The 23,136-nt window shown below is 38.6% G+C and overlaps 1 protein-coding gene across 1 annotated transcript in view; it reads left to right on the top strand.

Moving 5' to 3' along the window:
• Positions 1–22,870, top strand: part of LOC133775562 (cytochrome P450 2C18-like) — a 30,017-nt gene extending 7,147 nt beyond the window's left edge. Inside the window, exons 2-9 of the mRNA XM_062213861.1 lie at positions 3,560–3,722; positions 3,905–4,057; positions 6,283–6,443; positions 7,956–8,132; positions 10,040–10,181; positions 14,888–15,075; positions 20,818–20,959; positions 21,902–22,870. Coding sequence (XP_062069845.1) covers positions 3,560–3,722; positions 3,905–4,057; positions 6,283–6,443; positions 7,956–8,132; positions 10,040–10,181; positions 14,888–15,075; positions 20,818–20,959; positions 21,902–22,083 — 1,308 coding nt within the window. The 3' untranslated portion in view covers positions 22,084–22,870. The remainder of the gene's footprint in view (positions 1–3,559; positions 3,723–3,904; positions 4,058–6,282; positions 6,444–7,955; positions 8,133–10,039; positions 10,182–14,887; positions 15,076–20,817; positions 20,960–21,901) is intronic.
• Positions 22,871–23,136: the final 266 nt, after the last annotated feature.

Genomic DNA, 23,136 nt, shown 5'->3' with positions numbered 1-23,136 from the left:
TCAAAAAAAAAAAAAAAAACTAATGCAGAAAGGAAGTGGTCATGGTGATGGTTTTGTGCTAACCTTTTGTCTGGTGATACTGCATTTGAGAGAAGTTATTATGTGGTTCTAACTCATGTTGCTGCTTTTCCCCTCCTGTACATATCTCTATCATTTTAGTTGTTATAAAGTACTCCTGTCACTTTGCTGGATTAATTCTGTGTGTGTGTGTGTGTGTGTCAATGGCTACCTAAATCTATTTAGATTGTTTTCTATCCTTTTAAAAAATATATCAATATAAGATCATTTTCATGTATTTCTTAGATACAACTCTAAGATAACAGACTTCCCTCACTCTCTCCTTCCCTCAATCCTCCTTCCTTTCCCTTTAATTTTTACGATAGCATAATTTCAATCTACCTAATAATCACAGTCTTAATGCTTTACTGAGACTAAATCAGATATCCAAGTCACTTCTTTAATATATACAATCCAAAGGTTCTTAATATGCACAAAAATCTTCATGCAATTTTATATACATTTTATCACCCAAGAAATAAACTCCGTATCCATTAGTAGTCGTGTCCCATAGCTCCCATGCTCAGTCATCCTCTTCCCACTAACCGAGGCCTCAGGCAATCAGTTATCTACGTTTCATCTCTCTATTTGCTAGTTTGGAATTTTAAACTATCCCAGCCATCTACCTGTAATTAAATATCTTTGAACAACATCTTTCATCTCCCGCTCCCACCTAACCATCCTATTCTACTTCCAATGGGATCTGTAAGACCTCAAGTCAAAAATGAGTCAGAAGAAAACACAGAGGACACGCTCTTTGACCTTGTATTCAGCAATACATTCTATATATCTGACACTGAAAATACAGACAATCAAAGCAAAAATCAGCAGGTGGAACTACCTCAAACATAAAAATTTCTATGTGAGAAGGGAAACAATCCACATAGCGAAAAAGAATCCTGGGGAATGGGGGAAAAGCATATGTAAACCCAATGTCTGTTAGGAGGTAGTATTCCAAATATGTAAGGAATTCAACTCTGCAGTAAAAATCAAATAACTCGCTTAAAATGGGCAAAGGGCCTGAATAGATTATTTCAAAGCAGACATGCAAATGGCCAGTCTTTTTGTGGAAAAATGCACAGATCACTAAGCATTAGGAAAATTAGTATCAAAACCAAAATGATATAACACCTCATACATTTAGGATCATTATTACTAAAATGTCCAAAGATAACTGCTGTTAGCAGGTAGAGGAAAGGGAACTGCTGTAAACTATCAGTGGGAATAAAACTGGTAGAGCCATATGGACAAGAATATGGAGGTTCCTCAAAAAATTAAAAACAGAACTACCATACAGTCCAGCACTTCCATCACTGGATATATATCCAAAGGACAGAAATCTCAGAGGAGTATCTACATTCTCATATCTATTATTGCATCATTTAAAATATAAGCAATCAAGATATAAAAGCAAACTAAGGATTCATCAATGGATCAATGAGTAAGAATAAATGTGATCATATATGTATATAAATGAAATGGCTTTTAGTTTTTAAAAAGTAAGAGGGAGCCAGTGTTCAGTTTCAATTCTGTTAGAATCACTGAATCCCACATTGGAGTACCTGGGTTTGTTTACTGGCTCCAGCTCTTAATTCCAGATCCCTACTAAAGCAGATCTTGGGAAGAAGTACTGATGGCTGAAGTGACTGGGTTTGTGCTATTCATATGGAGGACCTAGATTAAGTTCCAGTCTCCAGGTTCTTTGTTTTGGTCCCCCAAACAGCTGTTGCAGGCACCTGGGAAGTAGATCATGGGAGCATTCTCTCTCTGTGTGTTTCCTTTTGCAACGACATTGATAATCCTAGATGACAAAAAAGATACTGCAGGCTCTCATTTATAAGTGAAATCTTAAAATACACACACATGCTGACAGTAACAGAGTGTAGAAAGAGGTTGCCTCAGGTTGTGACATGGGGACAAGAAGACTATGGACCCTCAGTTATAAGGTGAAAACATACTGCAGACCAAATGTGCAGCATCTTGACTACAGTATATGATAATGTACTGTGTACCTGAAATTCACTAAGAGACTACATCTCAACTCTTCATTTTTAAGATGTATTTATTTATTTGAGAGGCAGAGTTACAAACAGAGAGAGGGAGAGACAGAAATAGAGATCTTCTCTTCCATCCACTGGTTCACCGCACAAATGGTCGCAATGGTCAGAGCTGGACCAATCAAAAGCCAGGAGCCAGGAGCTTCTACCAGCTCTCCCATGTGGATGCAGGGGCCCGAGATTTGGGCCATCTTCCACTGCCTTACCAGCCATTAGCTAAGAGCTGGATCAGAAGAGGAGTAGCTGGAACAGGAACTTGTGCGCATCTGGGATGCTGGCGCCTCAGGTGAAGGTTTAGCCTACTACGCCACAGCACTGGCTCCTCAAAATATTTAGCTGTGTGAGGGGATGTATATGCTAATTAGCTTGCTGGTGCAATGCATTCTGAAATGTAAACATATATCAAAACACCAAATTTTGTTATATATATATATATATATATTTGTCAATCATAACTCAATAAAGCTGTTTTAAAAAAAAAAACAAAAGCTGAGGTCTGAGGACCAGTGGACAGTATAAGTGCATAAAATAATTAACCATTCAGAGCTCCCTGATGGTAACAGAATCCTTTTGGATTTTGCACACACTTGCTGTCTGCCCCCTACAAATGCACAGGGTAGGAGACATTGTTCTTGCATGAGATGTTGCAAGTCTTGGCACTGCCTCTGTTGTTCTAGCTCTCTATGTTGATAATCCCTGTGGTCTCAAAGTTGGGTGAAAGTTGTAATCATCTGGGGTCACTTATAGAATGTACATTTTTCTGGTATTTTTCACCTGGCTACTAGATCAGAAAGTGCTTAGGTAGAGCTGTGTTGGTGATGCTGAGGCAATCTTGGGTGTTGTTCCGTATGTGGCAGCCTTGGGGATGGGTAAACTACTCAGCCATCAGAAGGCGACAAAACAGAGGTTTAAATTTGAATCTGCAGCACAAACTTGAATACAGGGCACTTGAGTTTGCAATCTTTGAAATCAAGTTTTATTATTTATAAAACAGAGTATATAAATCTGCTGAATGTGCAGTGGAGTGCATTAAATATAATGTTTTTACAAAATGTCAGCACTACTTTATGGCACATTATAGGTCATCCACCAGTAGCAGCTATAATAATCGCCATCACATTTATGATTAAAATACAGAAATATTTGAAAAGTTGTCTGACAGAATAACTATATTTAAAATGCAAGTGTGCTTCAATACTTCCAAACACGGAGGTCCCGGTAATGCCAAGCCAACAAGGCTCAAGAGAGTTGGAAGTATTGAAGCACAAACTTGCATCATCTCTGTACTGTTCTGTACTGAAGCCCTCGCGTCTACTCAATAAAGAAATCAGCGCCCCCCCAAAAAAATTAAATAAATAAATAAATAAAATGCAAGTGTGACAAACATGTAATATGTAGACTGACAAAAAGACTTCTTTGAATAAATTTTGCATCTCTTTTTCCAGTTCTCAAAAGTCTATGGCCCCGTGTTCACTCTGTATATTGGTACAAAACCCACTGTGGTGTTGCACGGGTATGAAGCAGTGAAGGAGGCGCTAATTGATCTTGGAGAGGAGTTTGCTGCAAGAGGCAGCTTCCCAGTGGCTGAAAGAATGAATAAAGATCTTGGTAAGTGTACCTTTCTGTGTGTGCATGTTTGTGTGTGTGTGTTATGCAGTGGTAATGTGTAGAGGATGGAAAGCAGACCTGAAGACCTCCTCAGGAGAGTTTAGCTCATGCATGTGATTGCTGAGTGTAATCTCCCTCCTCCTCGCCTGGTATCTTTCTCTTAATCTCTGCTCTCCTACTAGGAGGGATCTTTTTAAGCAGTGGAAACAGATGGAAAGAAATGCGGCGCTTCTCACTCATGACCCTGCGGAATTTCGGGATGGGGAAGAGGAGCATTGAGGACCGAGTTCAAGAGGAGGCCCGCTGCCTGGTGGAGGAGCTGAGAAAAACCAATGGTGGGTGGCCCTTACCCCACATCGCTGACTCTCACTGCTCCTTCTCTGTGCTGCCCTCAGAAATTTTCAGGGGTATCCAGACATCTCATTCTAGATCTTGGCTGTCAGCCCCCATATGGAGATGGGACAGTTTGAAGCATGTGTCTGTGTGTGTGTGTGTGTGTGTAGCATGATTGGACCCATGGTGTAGGTGTCAAAGCCCTTTATGTCCTATTCTGTTCAGGTTTTTTCTTTGCTTTAAATTCATTATAGCATATAGATAAAAGATTTTGTTTCATTTTCTTTTTAAAAATTTTTATTAATATAAAGAGAACAGGTTTCATGTATTTCATAGGCACAATTCTAAGAAGATAACCATAGTCACTTCCCTCTCTTTCTCAATCCCGTCCTTCCTTTCTTTTCTTTTCCTTTAATTTTTGCAGTAACATAATTTCAACTGATTATAATCACAGGCTTAATGCACCACTAACCATAATGTTCAACAAGTAAAATGAAGAAAGCCCACTGTTCCACAGGAATACAGACAAGGGCTAAAAGCAATAATCAAATCATAAGATGTCAATTTCATTCTTTTTTTATTCTCTATTAACTACCATGTCAGAAAAATTATGAGATTTGTCTTTTGGGGACTGGCTTATTTCACTATGCACAATGGTTTCAAGATGCAGCCATTTTGTTGCAAAAAGCAGGATTTCATTCCTTTTATGGCAGAGTAGCATTCCATTGTGCATATATACCACATTTTCTTTATCCGGTCATCTGCTGATGAACATCTGTGTTGATTCTATATCTTAGCTATTGTGAATTGTGTTGCAATGAACATTGGTGTAAAAATAATTCTTTTATATGTTGATTTCATTTCCTTTGGATAAATTACTAGGAGTAGGGTGGCTGAGTCATATGGTAGATCCGTTTTCAGATTTCTGAGGAATCTGCATACTGTCTTCATTTCCTTAAAGAGTTAAAAAGCAGCATATATCTCATAATATAATTATGGGTAACTAATCAACAGCATTTCACTATGGAAAACTTAGTGTTCACAGCGAAATAACCCCTTACATTCTTGTGAAGCTGAACCAAGTGACATATGCTTTCACTTTCAGTTCCCATGGCTACGCTTGAACAGTCAGCCTCACTCACCTGCCTGAGGGTTTCTTCTAAAACTGGTGCCTATAGCTCGCACCAGTAATGATGCTAATGTGTGCTTTAATTGCTTCATGAATTCCCATTCATTATAATTTCACTGGAATCACAACATATAAGATCTATCATTAGAATTATTTTATATTGCCCACTGTTTAATGTCTTCAGTCATAATTTCGAGGATATATTTGCTACAGCAAAAACTTCCAATTACAAAAATATTAAGTTGTAAAATTTACCATGATTTCAACTTAATCCACTGCTTGCAATGCTGACCTTCCACATTGGTGTGACAGCTTGCGTCCTGGCTGCTCTGCTTCCAATCCAACTCCCTGCTAAAGTACCTGGGAAAGTAACAAATTATGGTCCAATTAATTGAGCCATTGGCACTGATATGGGAGGGCCAGATGCATTTCCTGGCTCCCAGCTTCAACATGCCCAGTCCTGACTGCTGCAGCCATGTGGAGAGTGATCCAGGGGATAGAAGATTTCTTTTCATCTGACTCACTCTCTGTGTCACTTTGCCTTTCAAAGAAAGAAAGAATGCCAGTGACAGAGTAAAAAGGAGAGACAGATTTTCGATCTGCTAGAGTCAGGAACTCCATCCTGGTATCCTACATTGGTGGCAGGGACTAAAGCACTTGGGCTGTCTTCCCAGCTGGATTCAAAGTTGACTTGAACTGACACTCCAATAAGGGGAGCCGGCACTACAAGCAGTGGCTTAATCCACTGCACCAAAATACCAGCCCCTAAAGACTGTCTTCTTAAATGTTTTCCATTTACCACCAAAATATGGTACATCTTGGCCTAAGTGAATTTAATACAGGTTGTGTGTTTGTATGGATATAAGGAAAACCACTACTAGACTCGATAATATGAACATAAAGGCCTACATAAAATGTGTTGGTCATTTCAGTTTCAAGCTAAAAGTGATATGTTAATTTTATAAATGCTGATTTTTCGCTGCTTAAGGCTATTCCTAGGAGAAAATTAATTGAAAATGTATCTGCTATCTCAAAAACAAGAGTTCCGTTCTTATGCATATTTTTAAACAGTATTTTTTTAATGTTCCCAATTTTTAGCCTCACCCTGTGATCCCACCTTTATCCTGGGTGCTGCCCCCTGCAACGTGATCTGCTCCATTATTTTCCAGAGCCGTTTTGAATACACAGATCAGGATTTCCTTACTTTTTTGAAGCTGTTGAATGAAGGCATCAATATTCTGAGCTCCCCATGGATACAGGTGAGATACAAATCCCTTTCTTCACTGTAAAACATTTATGCTGTTTACTGGTCATGCTAATAGACCATGCTGTGAAAGGACTCTCTGGACTCCACAGTCCTGTGCAGAGCTCAATGACATCAGTGGGCATCTGGGAAATAGGACTGAACCCATTATTTTACACCAGGAAACCAATGGACAAACATGGAGCTGATAATCAAGCCCACTGGCTCCCTGACCAGTGGGGTTCCCACTAAGCTCCAAAGCCCTATTTGCGTGAAGTGATGTGCTGACTGGACAAAAGCATAGGCATAGCACTCAAGGATGTCCAGGCCCTTGTGGAGGATGCTGTCAGTCGCCAGAAATGCTCCCCCCTCGCCTCCTAAGACCTCTTCAGCACACTTGGCAAAAATACCCTAAGTTAGAATATCAAGGAATGGGAATACTTAGAGTCACAGAGGACGCCAGGAGACTATGAACAGGTCTGGGATGTTTGACACCAGCTGACAAGGTCACTGTGTTAAAAGACAAAATGATTGGCCGGCCACGGCTCACTAGGCTAATCCTCCGCCTGCGGCGCCGGCACCCCAGGTTCTAGTCCTGATCGGGGTGCCAGATTCTGTCTCAGTTGCCCTTCTTCCAGGCCAGCTCTCTGCTGTGGCCCGGGAGTGCAGTGGAGGATGGCCCAAGTGCTTGGGCCCTGCACCTGCATGGGAGAGCAGGAGGAAGCACCTGGCTCCTGGCTTCGGATCGGCGCAGCACCGCAGCACATTGGCTATAGCGGCCACTTGGGGGTTGAACCAATGGAAAAAGGAAGACCTTTCTCTCTGTCTCTCTCTTATTAACTCTGCCTGTCAAAAAAGAGAGAGAGAGAGAGAGAAGACAAAATGATTGGACTTTACAGAATATGGACCACAAAGAAATGCAATTTTTCCTATGCTGATGGTCTATCCTGCATTCTTTCTAAAAGCTCTTCATTGTATCTTAGGGAAGTGGCTGAACTCCTCTTGTGCACAGTCACTTTATCCATAAAATGCTCAACTGAATGGAATTCATGGCATTGTCAAAATTTCCCCTGTCCTAAAGCAGTGATTCAGCATCTGAGTCGGCAGGTAAGAAACAGCACAGATGAGCACTGTGCTCAAGACCAGGCACACAAACTTCCTCAGCATCTGTCATCATCTACAAAGTGTGAATCATGGTCATTCATGCCACCCTGTATTTCCAGACTGTGGGAAAGCATTGATTCACAAAATAACAGACTTAATGTAAATCTATTTTTATTCCTAAAATTGACATATAAACATAGGACATAGTTAACAAATTTAAACCTCTGGTCAAAGTTTTCTCTCACAAATTTTCTCTAAAAGTAGAAACTGACTATAAGTGTACTGTAAAAGTTCCCATCTCAAGGCGGACATCCTGTTATTTTTACTTTTAAAGCTAACATTTCCATCCTGGACTAGTATGTGATCTGCATGTCTTCATTAAATGTTTTTCTTTGGTAAAGATTTTTTTTGTTTTGTTTTTTAGGTCTGCAATAATTTTCCAGTTCTCATTGACTATTTCCCAGGGAGTCATAAAACATTTATGGAAGATATGACTTGTATCCAAAATTTTATTTCAGAGAAAGTAAAAGAACACCAACAATCCCTGGATATGAACAATCCTCGAAACTTTATTGACTGTTTCCTGATCAAAATGGAACAGGTGAAATGTCAACATCTCAATTATGTGGTAGTGTGTGTATTTTGTGGCTCATTTGTTAAGTTACTTGGCATGTGTGTATGTTAAGGCAAGAAATGCTTAACAAGCACTGTAAGTACTTCTTCTGGGTATGCATCTGTACCAAATATCCTAGAATCAAAATTCAGTTGTTAAAGGACTAGAAGACCTCAGTCCTGATCTTTAGTTATTAAAAAACTACCTGAGGGAGACAGAAGGCACACCTCACTGAAAGGAAACAACTTTGAGCAAAGTGCAAAGTACAAAATGTTGAGCCGTGAAATTAATTTGAGAATGATTATTTGTGCCTGATGTATGGGAGAATGGGGAGAAAAGGTGCAGGAAATGTGTTGTGGCAAGGTAGGTTAAGCTACCCATATGAGAGTGCTGGTTTGAGTTCTGGCTACCATGCTCCCATTCCACCTTGCTAACATTTCTAGGTAAGCTGCACATGATGGCCAAAGTACTTGGGCCCCTTCTACTAATGTGGGAGACGTGAACTGAGTTCCTGGCTCCTGGTTCAGCCTAGCTCAGAGTTGATTGTTGCAGCCATTTGGTGGGGGGAGGGGTTTAACCAGTAGATGAAAAACTCTGCGTGTGTGCATATACACGTGTGTGCTCTGTGTGTGTGTATGTACACATGTGTGTGTGTTTCTGTCTTTCCCTAGGTCTGTAGTTCTACCATTCAAAGACATAAAATAATAGATCTTTTTTTTAAAAGAAAAGCAATTGGTCATCACTGTTTGATTGTCATAACTTTGTATTAAGTTTTGAAATTGTAAATCATGAGGCCGGCGCCACGGCTCACTAGGCTAATCCTCCGCCTGCGGCGCCAGTACTCGGGGTTCTAGTCCAAGTTGGGGCGCCGGATTCTGTCCCAGTTGTTCCTCTTCCAGTCCAGCTCTCTGCTGTGGCCCTGGGAAGGCAGTGGAGGATGGCCCAAGTCCTTGGGCCCTGCACCCTCATGAGAAACCAGGGGGAAGCACCTGGCTCCTGGCTTCAGATCGGCACAGCACGCTAGCCATAGCGGCCATTTGGGGGGTGAACCAACAGAAGGAAGACCTTTCTCTCTGTCTCTCTCTCTCTCACCATCTAACTCTGCCTGTCCAAAAAAAAAAAAAATGTAGATCATGAATTTGATTCTCATGGTTCCAAATGAATGTAAGGATTGCTCTTTCCATTTCTTCAAAAATGTCATTGAAATTTAGAGGGAGTACCATCAGTCACTGAGTATACCTTTGTGGGGAATATCACTATCTTAATGATATTAAGCCTTCAGATTCATGAATGTGTTTTCATTTACTTCGATTTTTTTGTATTTTCTTCCAACAATGTTTTGTAGTTCATTGTACAAGTCTATTAATTTTGTGACAAAATATTTTAAACGATTTTATTTATTTGCAACAGAGAGAGATGTAGATGACAGATAGATGTTAGACATAGATAGATACATAGATAGACACATAGATAGATCCAAGTGGATGGACAGAGATAGAACCCATCTCCTGGATAGTACTCTTCATATTTCTGTGACTAGTGAGTCCAGATAGAGGCTGAAGCTACAATTTGGCTATGCTGCCCAAATCTCCCATATGGGTAGTAGGAAAGTAATTACTTGAGTTATTACTGCTTCCTCCCAGGGTTTGCATTACTGGAAATCTGGAATGAGAAACTGTATCCAGGACTCAAATTTGGGAAGTTGGATTCATAACAAGCATCTTAACTGCCAGGCAACCCTTTGTAGTCAAATTTATTGTTAGATATTTTGTTCTTTTGCATGTTCTTGTTAATGAAACTGTCTTCATGATTTCATGCTCTGAATTATTTTAAATGTATTGGAATCAATATTTTAGAAACTAATTTTTGAAATAATTTCATCAAACTATCCCTAGGAAAAGCACAACCAGCAGTCTGAATTTACCCTTGAAAACCTGAAATACACTGTAGGTGATCTATTTGCTGCTGGGACAGAGACCACAAGCACCACTCTCAGATATGGACTCCTGCTCCTGCTGAAGCACCCAGAGGTCACAGGTAGGACCACAGATGACAAGCAGGGTGAATTTCAGAATACAGATTTGTCAAGACACTGCTAGCATTCTTCATCTTACTTCTGTAGGAGAAACTTTAGTAACTAAAACAAGTGCCAACAGCTGCATGGGCCCAAATTGAATAAAGTAATAAAATGGGACAACAGGGGTTGATGATGGTAAGAGATGAAGAACAATGTGAGAAGCAGCAAAATGGTAATGCTTAGGTTTCTGTGTTACATCGGGAGATGACTGATGGCAGAAATAGCCAGCTTAAAGTTACATGTTCATTTACTTGGGAAGAAACCACTTGAAATAGTAGATATATTCCTGCAGAAATCATTCCTGATTGTGATATTGAAGTCTCCTCTTCCTAGATGATTATAAAAAGATTCTTTCCATAAGGCAGTATAAGTATAAACTCTAGAAATTTAGTGAAGTGGCCAGGAAAAATTTCTACAATCTGAAGTCTTCTAAAAGGTAGAATCATCAAAAACATGTTTCTCTTTAGGCAGAAGATGTGCTTAAAACTATTTCATTATTTCCACAGTCTGTTATAATTGAATGAGTATTTTCAAAAATAGCAATTTTGCTTTGAGTGGGTAATGTTAAATTTATGAATAACTTTGTTTTAGAGATTTATCTTTACAGAGTTCCAGTTGTTCACAGCAGAGTAGAAGCAGAAAAGACTTTTATGTTTGAAGACCCTCACTAAAGGAATTATAAAGTAATTACAAATGGAAATTAGTCTTTCCAAGGTTGAAGAAGGGGGGAAGACAAAACAGCCAACACTTCTCCAGCAGGTTTCTGAAACATGGAAGGGAATGGTATCATTACCTGAGCAGAGGGGATGAGACTGCATCCTAGACGTCAGAATAAGACTTTCTACCATGGAAAAGTTAGTCTGTACAATCTCCTTCAGGCCCAGGACCTGGAAGTACCAAGGCTGAAATAAACTTTGGAAATAAACTTAGAGACAGAATGAGAAGGCCATCGCTGTCAGATTCCCTCTATGCCCCCTTCAGGTCACTGTTCCTCTCACAGGAAAAGTCTTTAGAGAAATGAACACAACAGGCCTTATGGTCAGGGACACTTTGCAGAAACATGGAAGGAACCAATCACAGAGCTGAAAAGAGGGCACACAAGTACAAGTTCACATCTTGAATTCCGAGATTCTTAGCTCTTTTCTCCTTCTTCTATCCTGAAACTAGCACCCAGATATGCACTGCAGAGAATTTGCAGCTCCTGAGGAAAGAATAGCAAATCATCATTAAGACAGAACATTCTCTCCAAATTTCCAGCAGAGTGAATGAAATAAAATCCACCTCCCCAAGACACAGGGTCAAGGATTTATAAAAACCTCAGGGGAACGTTAGAACCATAAGACTTTTCAGGCACAATTCAAGTCAAATATAAAGCAGTAGGAATAAGAATTCTAAAGAGCAACTATATCATCTTGTGTTTTCAAACATAAAGGATTTTTTAAGATCTGTTTGCCAAAAATCTTACTCCCTGCTTTCTCTTAAATAGAAAAAGTAGGAAGTATGTGCTGCCCCCCAGTATTTGAAACTGTTACTTAGCTAGGTTCTTGTAGTAGTGCTAAAACAAAACAATGAGGACGAGGTTTGAGGTTAAATGAAAAAGTTTAGTCTGCTGATAGATGAGGGAGTAGCAGACTAAGTCTCGAGATGTATCACCCTGCTTAGTGTAGGAGGTCTGGGATTTTTAAAGAGGCTTTGAAGGTCAGGCTGCTGAACCAGGTGCTGAAGCTGCGTGCCAGTTGATAACGGGGTATTTTAGGCATCAGCACAGTTCTGGGGGAAATGAGCTTGGTGGCTGGACTTCATCATGAGGAGGACATAGCGGGCAGGACACCTACATAGCTACAAAACATCATTTGGCTGACATCGGAAAAAAGGCAAAGTATTGTGTTAAGACATTTCAGTGTTTCCACATTCAGGATGAAGCCCACCCTGCCTGGAGCCATTGCTTATCATGATCCTAGTTATTTCTACCCCTTTGCATTTTGCTACAACAAGTTGGGACATCTCCTCATACTGACTGGGGAGGGCCAGAATATTTTGCTACTGTACCTGGGTTTCTCAAGGCCAGTTTCTGGAATTCACGAGCAAGTATCATTTTCCTGTATGAATACACACTTTACTGTCACAGGCTTAGTACCTTCAGGCATGGTAGTTTGGTTTTATTCATTGAATATGAAATGGAAAAGAAAGATATTTGGTCTGGTTACGATAAAAAACAGAGGAAGCAGGCCGCAGCGCGCTACCGCGGCAGCCATTAGAGGGTGAACCAACGGCAAAAGGAAGACCTTTCTCTCTGTCTCTCTCTCACTGTCCACTCTGCCTGTCAAAATTTAAAAAATAAATAAATAAATAAAATTAAAAAAAGAAAAAACAGAGGAAGCAAATGGCTCCAGGAATAAGGAGATGTCATGATAAAGGATAGAGGTTTAAGGGAGGGTGCTGGACACCAGCTCAGAAAACAACCAATTCCAACTCTACTAAAGAGCTGAAGCAGGTATGAGGGAAGATAAGAACAATGCAAAAAGTGATTGACTGTGGAGACCAGGCTGGGTCGAATCTGAGATGTACATGAGAAGCCTAAAGGACACTTCAGGGAATGGGGGCAAAAGTCACCATTCATCGTGTGCTAGTCTGAGAGGGTTCCTTGGCCAGGTCCCGCACCCTCCTTGTCTCATATATTTGCAGCTTATATCTGTCCTTGAAGGCAAATATTTTGGCCACCTTTTTAATAGGGATTGTTTCTTCAAATTATATGAAACATGAAATTATCTCCTTTAAGGGAAAATATATTTCCTTGAACTAATCTTGTTCTCCTAGTACTAACCCGCTGAGAAAAGCAGCATGCTGTGATTGTGTGAGTATCAAAGCCCTTGCAAAACTAATAAAATTTGACTATTACTCTGACCGTTTTTTGACTCATGGTTCCAAACCTCACTGGAAAACAGCACAATTGATATTTATGATTTTATGTTTGAAAATGCATTACAAAAAGATTGAAACATTTTACTGAGCATTTGGGAAGAATTTAAGTATGTAACTAGTATATTGATATAAATTGCTCAAAGTAGGTTAAAATATATACCAAAAATTTAACATAATCATGGTTATTTTATCATTGAGTAGCATTGTTATTTATAATAGCTTTAAAATATAAATGCATACAGTTAAAATTGTGATGAAAAAACATAGGTGAGGCTATAGTCAGGGGAAGCACTTGTGTGTGTATCCACTTCTGTGTGTATTTGATTTTAGGTGAAAGTGGAGATATCAATCCTCTTCTCTCATGTTTAGAGGTCATGGGATGTGACCTGAACTTGGATAAATCAAGAAATACAAACAAAAGTAGAATCATTGTTTAGAAATATGAAATACATTTCAGAAAACACTGCGACAATGAATCAAAGATGCTTCATTTAGGGAGAAGAACTTTGAAGAGAGTGTCTTGCACTTACATCCATGTGCAAACACACACACACACACAGTCCTCAACCAGTGATCATTTGACTTGTACTTTTTATGACTTTAATGTGGTATGGAAGTGATATCCACTAAAGTAGAAAGCATATTTCAAATTTTGATTTTTGATCTCTTCTGGAATCAAAAATATACAGCGTGATACTGTTTTGTGAAACTGGATCATGGCAGTAAGCTGGAGTTTCCAGTCAGTCCCACATTCATGAGAGAAAACAACTGATTCCCTAGTGTACCATATTCAGTAAATGGCATGGGCTATCCAATACTCTATCATAAACTTGGTTTGCATTAGATGATTTTGATCAATGTTATGCTTTGTAAGTGCTCTGGAGCCCAGGATAAGCTATAATATTTTAGAAGTTAGGAATGTTTAATGCATTGGCACCTTAATGATATTTTCAATTTATGACAGGTTGATTATGGTATAACCCCATTGTAAATTGATGTGCATCTATAGAAATTTACCATTAAAATTTAACTTTAAAAACATTCCATATTATTTGATAACATTAATATTCATTTCTGGATAGCAAGTGGTGTAGCGAGTAAAGGTGCCACCTGTGGTGCCAGCATCCCATATGGGTGCTCGTTCGAGTTCTGGCTGCTCCCTCCACTTCCAATCCAGCTCCCGGCTGGTACACTTGGGAAAGCAGTGGAAGATGGCCAAATTCCTTGAACCCCTGCACCCATGTGGAGACCCAGAAGAAGCTCCTGGCTCCTAGCTTTGGATCACCCCAACTCCAGCTGTTGCGGCCATTTGGGGGAGTAAACCAGTGGCTGGAATCTGTCTTTCTCTCTCTCTCTCTCTCTCTCTCTCTCTCTCTCTCTCTATCTGTCTATCTATATATCTCTCCTCAGTAACTCTGCCTTTCAAATAAATAAGTAAATATTTTAAAAATTAATATTCATTCCTAATTTTTCTGTAATGACAGTAGTTTCTTGAGTTAATAATGAGATAAATGTTATGTTCATGTTTTAAAATGTATCATAACTTTTACTAAACAAGTTGATATATTTGCTAAAATATCATTATATACAAATGCACTTGCATAACTCCATTTTATGGCAAATTTTACATTTATGTAGTTATACTCAGAGCATGGTATAACCCTATACCTCTTGTAACTCTGAAATTCTGTGACAACTGTGTCAGTTTTCTCTTTCCCATGAGTTCTTTCTTATGTCTTATCAGCTAGGGTCCAGGAAGAGATCGAGCGTGTGATCGGCAGACACCGGAGCCCCTGCATGCAGGACAGGAGCCACATGCCCTACACGGATGCTGTGATACATGAGATCCAGAGATACATTGACCTGGTCCCCACCAGTCTGCCCCGTGCTGCAACATGTGACGTTAAATTCAGGAACTACCTCATCCCCAAGGTAAGAAGTTTTCTCCCACATTGCACCTCAACGCTCTTGAACTTCCCAAGTTCACAGTACTGTTTGAATACCTATTCTCATATGTTTGGCAGATTGATGGACTTAATGCTATTTCTAAACTACATAGCTTCAAACTATAGTGCTACATAATAGCTCTTCGTATATCGCAATGTGAGTCTTCCAAATTTGTTCGACTTTTCAAGATTACTCTGACTACTATTAGTTCTGCACATCCTAACGCCAATTGTTAAATTCCAAGCACCCTCCTAGAGTTTTAGGGGAACTAACATTAAATCTGTAGGTAAATTTAGAAAAAAAAAAAAGAGATCCTAACATGTTCAGTATTTCAGCATGTGGATATTATATATTTTTCCAACAATTTGAACTTTCTTTATTATCCTGGTAATAATTCGTTTCCAGTGCAATGGTATACACACATTTCACAAGGTTTCTCCTGATACCTAATATCTTGATTGTAATATAAATAATAAAGTTTTTTCCATTTCTATGCTTTTGTTATATGAAAATGTTATTATAATTTTATTGCCTTTTGTCTTGCAAGTTTGCTAAATTTACTAGTTATTGCTAAAATTTTATGTGTAGATTCATTTGGAGTTTCTAATGTACCTTATCCTACTTGCTTTATTTTTTATTTTCTAATTCTCATGACATTAATTTCTGTTTACTGCATTTGTGCCCTGGAGGGAATTTCATGAGAGCATTGAGCAAAAGCGGTAGTGGTGGGCATTCGTGTTCTGTTTTTGATCTCTAGTACTGGTGGTTTAATAACAGTCTAGTGAGCATGATGGCAGATCTCAATTTTGGTAGATGTGTTTTTTAATATTTTATTTATTTGAAAGGCAGAGTTAGAGAGAGAGAGAGAGAGAGAGAGAGAGAGAGAGAGAGAATAGACCTTCCATCCACTGCTTCAGTTCCCTAAATGTCCACAACTTCCAGGGTTGGACCAGACCAAAGCCAAGAGCAGGAGTTTCCTGTGGGTCCCCTAGGTGGCTGCAGGGACCCAAAGATTTGTGCCATCTCTCACTGCTTTCCCAAGTGCATTAGCAAGGAGTTGGATTGGAAGTGGAGCAGCAAGGACTCAAACTGGTGCCCATATAGGTGCTCACACTGTAGGCAGTGGCTTTACCTGCTGTGTTACAGCACCAGATCTAGATGTTGTATTTCTTCTCAAATGAATGGAGATTCCTTTATCCCATCTTTACATGATATTTTGTGACCAATTTCATTAAATGGACACTACGCTTCTTTTTCAATGGTATATTTGGCCTCCCTTTCTCCACTAAATATGTTCATAATAAGTAATATATACCATCAGCTTTATCTTATCCTCTTATTGTTTGTAAAGGACATTTGTGTTTATATTTATAAGAGGTCATTCTCCAATTATTCTTCCTTGAAATTTTCTTCTCAGATATCTGATATCAAGGTAATGCTGGCCTCATAAATGAAGTGAGATACGCTCTTCATTTTTAGTCTATTTTTATTACCTTCCTATATTTCCACTCTTCTTTGGTGAACACTTGGTTGTGTCTTTGTAATGGCTAATAAACTTTGGTTAAGAATACATTATGATTGAAAAAATGTGGTTTCTAATGATTTTTATCATCTTCAAAAAAGAGTTCTTACACCCTTCCAAGCTTGTGACAGTAATGCTTTATTTCCTACTTTCTGTCAGGATTAGACATGATCACACTGCACTATTAAATGTAACCATCAGCTGACATATCTGAGATTCTTCCAATAGAACTTTCTACAGCGATGCAAATGTTGTACATCTGTGTTGTCCTATAAAATTATGAGCCATGGGTTCATGTGGAGTATCTCTTATATTATCAGGACAATTGAGTGAATGATTTTTAAATTTTATTTATTTTCATTAATTTAATAAACTAATATTAAGTATAAATAACAATATAAGGAGCATGGCTACTCTATTGTACAGCACAAATATACAGTCTTTTTCCTAACAGGGTTAGAAAACCCTTTTCACCAAAAACTTTCCAAAAAATAAAATATAAGTTGGCATGATTTCTTTGGTCAACTAAAACTTGACTTTGAATGAAGTGAACCATTTATATTCTTATTTATCCAAATTTTAGTAAATATTCATAATTTCTCTAAAAGTGTCAGTGTGTTTGTTTAGATAATATTACCCTACAATATGATGAGAGTATCATAAATTCTAGTAATTACCTTGCAATATCTTTTGAAAATGTAAAAAAATTCTGAAAATGGAAATATTAGGTTCCTGAATTTTCACTTAAGGGACTAAGTATTTATAACTCTAAGAAGGTAAATGTTCATATTTTTTACCTGAAGTGGAGAAATTGGAGGAAATTAAAACTACAACTCCAAGGATATTTTGAGATGCCTAATAAAATAAATTAGGGAAGAATAATTTGTGCTTTTGTGTCCTATCTAAAATTATTTTACACCACAGGGAACCAAAGGATTACCCCTGCATTTTTTTTTAGAAATTTTATACCTTTAACTCATGTATTTAGATCACTGATCCACTTCAAGTTAATTTTTATTTATGTGTGAAGTATTGATCTTGCAGAATTTCTTTTCTTATCAGCATCAAATATTCCAAGATGATCTGTTGAAAATATGTCTTCTTTGTATCTTCAGATAAATTTTCATATATTAAATTTTTAAATAATCCATGGAAATAATCTAAAACAAAATATAGCCCATATATATGATAAACTCAAGGAGTGAAACAGTCACTCAGCATCATGTCTTTAAAAATTCATAGGCAGGCGCCGTGGCTCACTAGGCTAATCCTCCCCCTTGCGGCGCCTGCACACCGGCTTCTAGTCCCGGTGGGGGCACCGACCCTGTCCCGGTTGCCCCTCTTCCAGGCCAGCTCTCTGCTGTGGCCAGGGAGTGCAGTGGAGGATGGCCCAAGTCCTTGGACCCTGCACCCCATGGGAGACCAGGATAAGCACCTGGCTCCTGCCATCTGATCGGCGCGGTGCGCCGGCCGCAGCACACCTACCGCGGTGGCCATTGGAGGGTGAACCAACGGTAAAAGGAAGACCTTTCTCTCTGTCTCTCTCTCACTGTCCACTCTGCCTGTCAAAAAAAAAATTTTTTTTAAACTAAATAGCATTTTCAATACAAATATATAAGTATGTACATGCCTACTTTTATACCTAGATATCTATCTTTCTACTTTTCACATTTAGCACTTCAACACTCATATATATATATATATATATATATATATATATCCTAAAAATAAGGGCTTTCTTTTATATAGTAATAAAAACTCATATCTCATTCACATTCAAAGAATTATCATTGAGACCAGCGCCACAGCTCACTAGGCTAATCCTCTGCCTGCGACGCTGGTACCCCGGTTCTAGTCCCGTTTGGGGCGCCGGTTCTGTCCTGGTTGCTCCTCTTCCAGTCCAGCTCTCTGCTGTGGCCCAGGAGGGCAGTGGAGGATGGCCCAAGTGCTTGGGCCCTGCACCCACATGGGAGACCAGGAGGAGGCACCTGGCTCCTGGCTTCAGATTGTCGCAGCGCACTGGCCGTAGCAGCCATTTGGGAGTGAACCAATGGAAGGAAAACCTTTCTCTCTCTCTCACTGTCTAACTCTGCCTGTCAAAAAAAAATTATCATTGAAATAATAATATTGTTGCAAATATAGCCTATATTTAAATTTTCCATTTCTACTACTTACTTTATATTCCTTTTTCTTGCAATGTGGTGTCCAAACAAGGAACAAGGATACAATTGATTACCTTGTCCCTTACTCTTCTGTACTGAAGCATGGCTTCCTTTCCCATGTTCATTCTCTCTCTCTCTCTCTCTCTCTCTCTCTCTCTCTCTCTCTTTTCAATACAATGACAATTTTAAGGAGGACAGGCAGGTTGTCAGGCGAAACATTGCTCACCTGGTTTTGGGGATTGTTTATCAGTGATTCCATTCCAGTTACAATTTTGGAAGGAAATCCATGTGCTGCTGTGGATGTCCAATTTAAGGGGAGACAGGGCATGATGGCGTCACTTATCCCATTATGGGTGATTATAAATGTCCTCATTTAGTAAGGAATTGTTTATCATATCTCCCTGTCTTATTAGTTAATTAAAAACATATATGGCATGGCATTTTAAGAACTTATGAATATACCCTTTTCTTTTTTTTCTTTTTTTTAACTTTTATTTAATAAATATAAATTTCCAAAGTACAGCTTATGGATTACAGTGGCTTTTCCCCCCCATAACTTCCCTCGCACCCACAACCCTCCCATCTCACACTTCCTCTCCCATTCCATTCACATCAAGATTCATTTTCAATTATCTTTATATACAGAAGATCAATTTAATATATATTAAGTAAAAATTTCAACAGTTTGCACCCACACAGAAACACAAAATATAAAGTACTGTTAGAGTACTAGTTATAGCATTAATTCACATTGGACAACACATTAAGAACAGATCCCACATGAGACGAAAGTATACAGTGACTCCTGTTGTTGATTTAACAATTTGACACTCTTGTTTATGGTGTCAGTAATCTCCCTAGGCTCTAGTCATGAGTTGCCAAGGCTATGGAAGCCTTTAGGGTTCGCTGACTTCGATTTTATTCCGACAGGATCATAGTCAAAGTGGAAGTTCTCTCCTCCCTTCACAGAAAGGTACCTCCTTCTTTGATGGCCCTGTTCTTTCCACTTGGATCTCACTTGCAGAGATCTTTCATTTAGGTCTTTTTTTTTTTTCTTTTGACAGAGTGTCTTGTCTTTCCATGCCTAAAATACTCTCATGGGCTCTTCAGCCAGATCCGAATGCCTCAAGGGCTAATTCTGAGACCAGAGTGCTGTTTAGGACAACTGCCATTCTATGAGTCTGCTGTGCATCCCACTTCCCATGTTGGATCATTCTCTCCTTAATTCTACCAGTTAGTATTAGCAGACACTAGTCTTGTTTATGTGATCTCTTTGACTCTTAGACCTATCATTATAGTCAATTGTGAACTGGAATTGATCACTTGGACTAGTGAGATGGCATTGGTACATGCCACCTTAATGTGAATATCCCTTTTTCACAAACAATTCATCCAAAAATTTTACCGTGATTGATGATCTTTAACTGAATTTCTGAAAACAATGATTTTTCTCATTAATCATTTTTCTGAATATTTTTGGCTATTTCCACCTGTAAAAAATAAAGAGCTCTGTCATTATTAGTTAAGAGGAAAAACTCATATCAGTAATAACTGCTCAATTTTATTTCATTTCTAAACTGTGTATTTTATCATCTAGAAATGGAAACTTCTAATCAAATCAGAATGAAAACCTTTTCAAAAAGGTTTTTAGACATTTTGGAGCCAACGGAGTCTTGTTTTAAACCAGAATTCCTTAAAAGATGTGGGAAACTGAAGGGATTCAAAAGAGCAACAGGTGGGGATAGACATCAGTGTTCCTTATCCATGTGCTGACAAAGAGAACAAACAGAGTGTTGAGATCCAAGTACTGCAGTACTGAGAACTTCACATTTAATTGTAGGTCACCTTAGCAAAATCATTGCCATCACCCTTAAACTCATGCATTTTATTACTTTGTATGTCTAGCTGGAAATGTCATTGCTTTTTCTTTGGTGAGAATTTCCTCAACCAGGGATCAGAGAAATTACACAAAATAACCTCCAATATTTCTTCCAGCTCCATGACTTCATCATATCTCAATTTATCTGTGCCCATTAATTCCAGGGCACAACCATATTAACATCACTGACATCAGTACTACATGATGACAAAGAATTCCCCAACCCAGAGAGCTTTGACCCTGGCCACTTCCTGGACAAGAGTGGCAACTTTAAGAAGAGTGACTACTTCATGCCTTTCTCAACAGGTAATAGAAATTAATTCACTAATACAGAAGACAAATTATCTTCATGATGTCAGTTAACGTTGACGATGCCTAATTCAGGGGCTGGGTAGAACTGCTTTGTGTGCATGACCACAAATACCACCCTCAGTGCTCATGCATGTTCCCTGCCCATGTACATCCTCATTTTGGATACAACTTTGAGTTTTCCAAATTAAGAGAGGTAGGGGAAAGGTTGAATTCTGCCTCTTGAAACATCCTCAACTACACTTAATTCCTCATTCAAGAACTCACATTGTTTCAGGCTAGAAAAAGAGAGAAAAATGATTCATGTGATCTATGCTTAATTTTGTGACTAAAACCAGAAAGAGTTAGAATCTACTGTTTGCGGGAGTCATGGAGTGCAATGGGAAATGTCTGGCTCAACAAAACTAGAAGTGGATGCTCTCAAGTATTCCTGTGAAGATGGGTCAGAAATTATAATTACTTCTAAACAGAAGGTATAGCATGAGATAAAAGTTGAAACAGCATGGCGTGTTGGAGACTGATAATGAGTGGGTATGGCTAGGCAACAGACTAAATGGATGGTGTGAATAGAAGGAAAGATGATGGCGTGGAACACCAGGCAGGGACCAAGGGATTCAAGGTGGATTTCTAGAAAAAAGATTGCTGGAAACTCAAAGTTATAATATGTGAACAGTTAATGAAATGCTCAGCACAGATCTAATGTTCTATAATTTTTAGGTGAATTAAGAGGCCCTCATAAATGAAGATACTAGATGGATATAAAGCATTTCCATCATTTTGTCCATCTATAAAATTAACCATATTTTATATTTCATAACTATATTTCATATTTACCAGTCATCTATCCATTCAATTATCCATCACATAGTAATGACATAATTCTTTTTGTACCAAAAGAAACCTATTATTCAAGGAGTATCTGTCCTCTGTTACTTTCAGGAAAACGTATTTGTGTGGGAGAGGGCCTGGCCCGCATGGAGCTGTTTTTATTCCTCACCACCATTTTACAGAACTTTAGACTAAAACCTCTGGTTGATCCAAAGGACATCAACATCACCCCAGTTGTCAACGGATTTGCTTCTGTGCCTCCTCCATACCAGCTCTGCCTCGTTCCTGTCTGAAGACGGATTGTCTGGGTCCATCTCTGCCTTCATCCACAACTCCTCTTCCTCTGGGACATTGGTCAGCTGCTTCTCATTATAGGAGATGCTTCCTCTGACCTCTCCTCTCATATTCTTATTCCTTCAAGATCCTCTTACCATCCAACTTCCTTTAAGGAAAGTTTCCTGAATTTTCACAAATAAAATATATGACTCCATTCTTCATACTCCCCAAACCTATATGCTCTCTAATTTAATACTTATATGAATGATTACTGAGGTTTCAATGAAAACAGACCAAAACTTGGAAGATATTATTATGTGAAATAAAACATAAATAAAAAACAGAAACTGCATAATGTAATTTACATAAAAAATCTGAAGTTTGATTTCATAGAAGTAGAGAAGAGTTCATTCGAAGCTGAGGTAAGGATTGGATTGGATGAGCAGAGGTGAGAAGTTAGCTAAAAAGCACAAAAGTTCAGTTAGTCTGGCAGAAGGGAAAATTTCTAATGATCTATTTGACACTGTGATAACTATTACTATTAATAATTCATTGTATATATCAAAACTAATGTAACAGCTTTCAGTGTTCTCATCACATACAAAGAATAAGTATGTGAGATAATGACCATGTTAATTAACCTATTTTAATTATTCTACAGGGAATACATATATCACAACTTCACATTGTACTTTGTGTAAAAATGTATACTGTTTTTCAATGAAAAATATATGGAAGTGGATTAAAATTAAAAGTGCATATTAAAACCAAATTACATATGCATTAAATCTTTTTTTTAAACTCTTCACGCCTTCCTTTATTTCCCCAATCCACATGGGAGACCTGGAAGGAGCTCCAGGCTCCTGGTCAGATCAACCCAGTCCTGTCTGTTGCAGCCATTTGGGGAATAAACCAGCAGATGGAAGAATGGAAGACTTCTCTCTCTGTCTCTCCTTCTTTCTCTCTCTCTCTCTCTCTCTCTCTCTCTCTCTCTCTCTCTGTAACTCTTCCTTTCAAATAAATAAACAAATTTTAAATCCAAGTTTCTAACTGATACATTTTAAAAAAAG

Source organism: Lepus europaeus, chromosome 17, assembly GCF_033115175.1.
Source record: "Lepus europaeus isolate LE1 chromosome 17, mLepTim1.pri, whole genome shotgun sequence".
Classification (NCBI taxonomy): domain Eukaryota; kingdom Metazoa; phylum Chordata; class Mammalia; order Lagomorpha; family Leporidae; genus Lepus; species Lepus europaeus.
The sequence above is the reverse complement of the archived record's forward strand: the minus strand, read 5'-3'. Positions and strand labels throughout refer to the sequence as shown.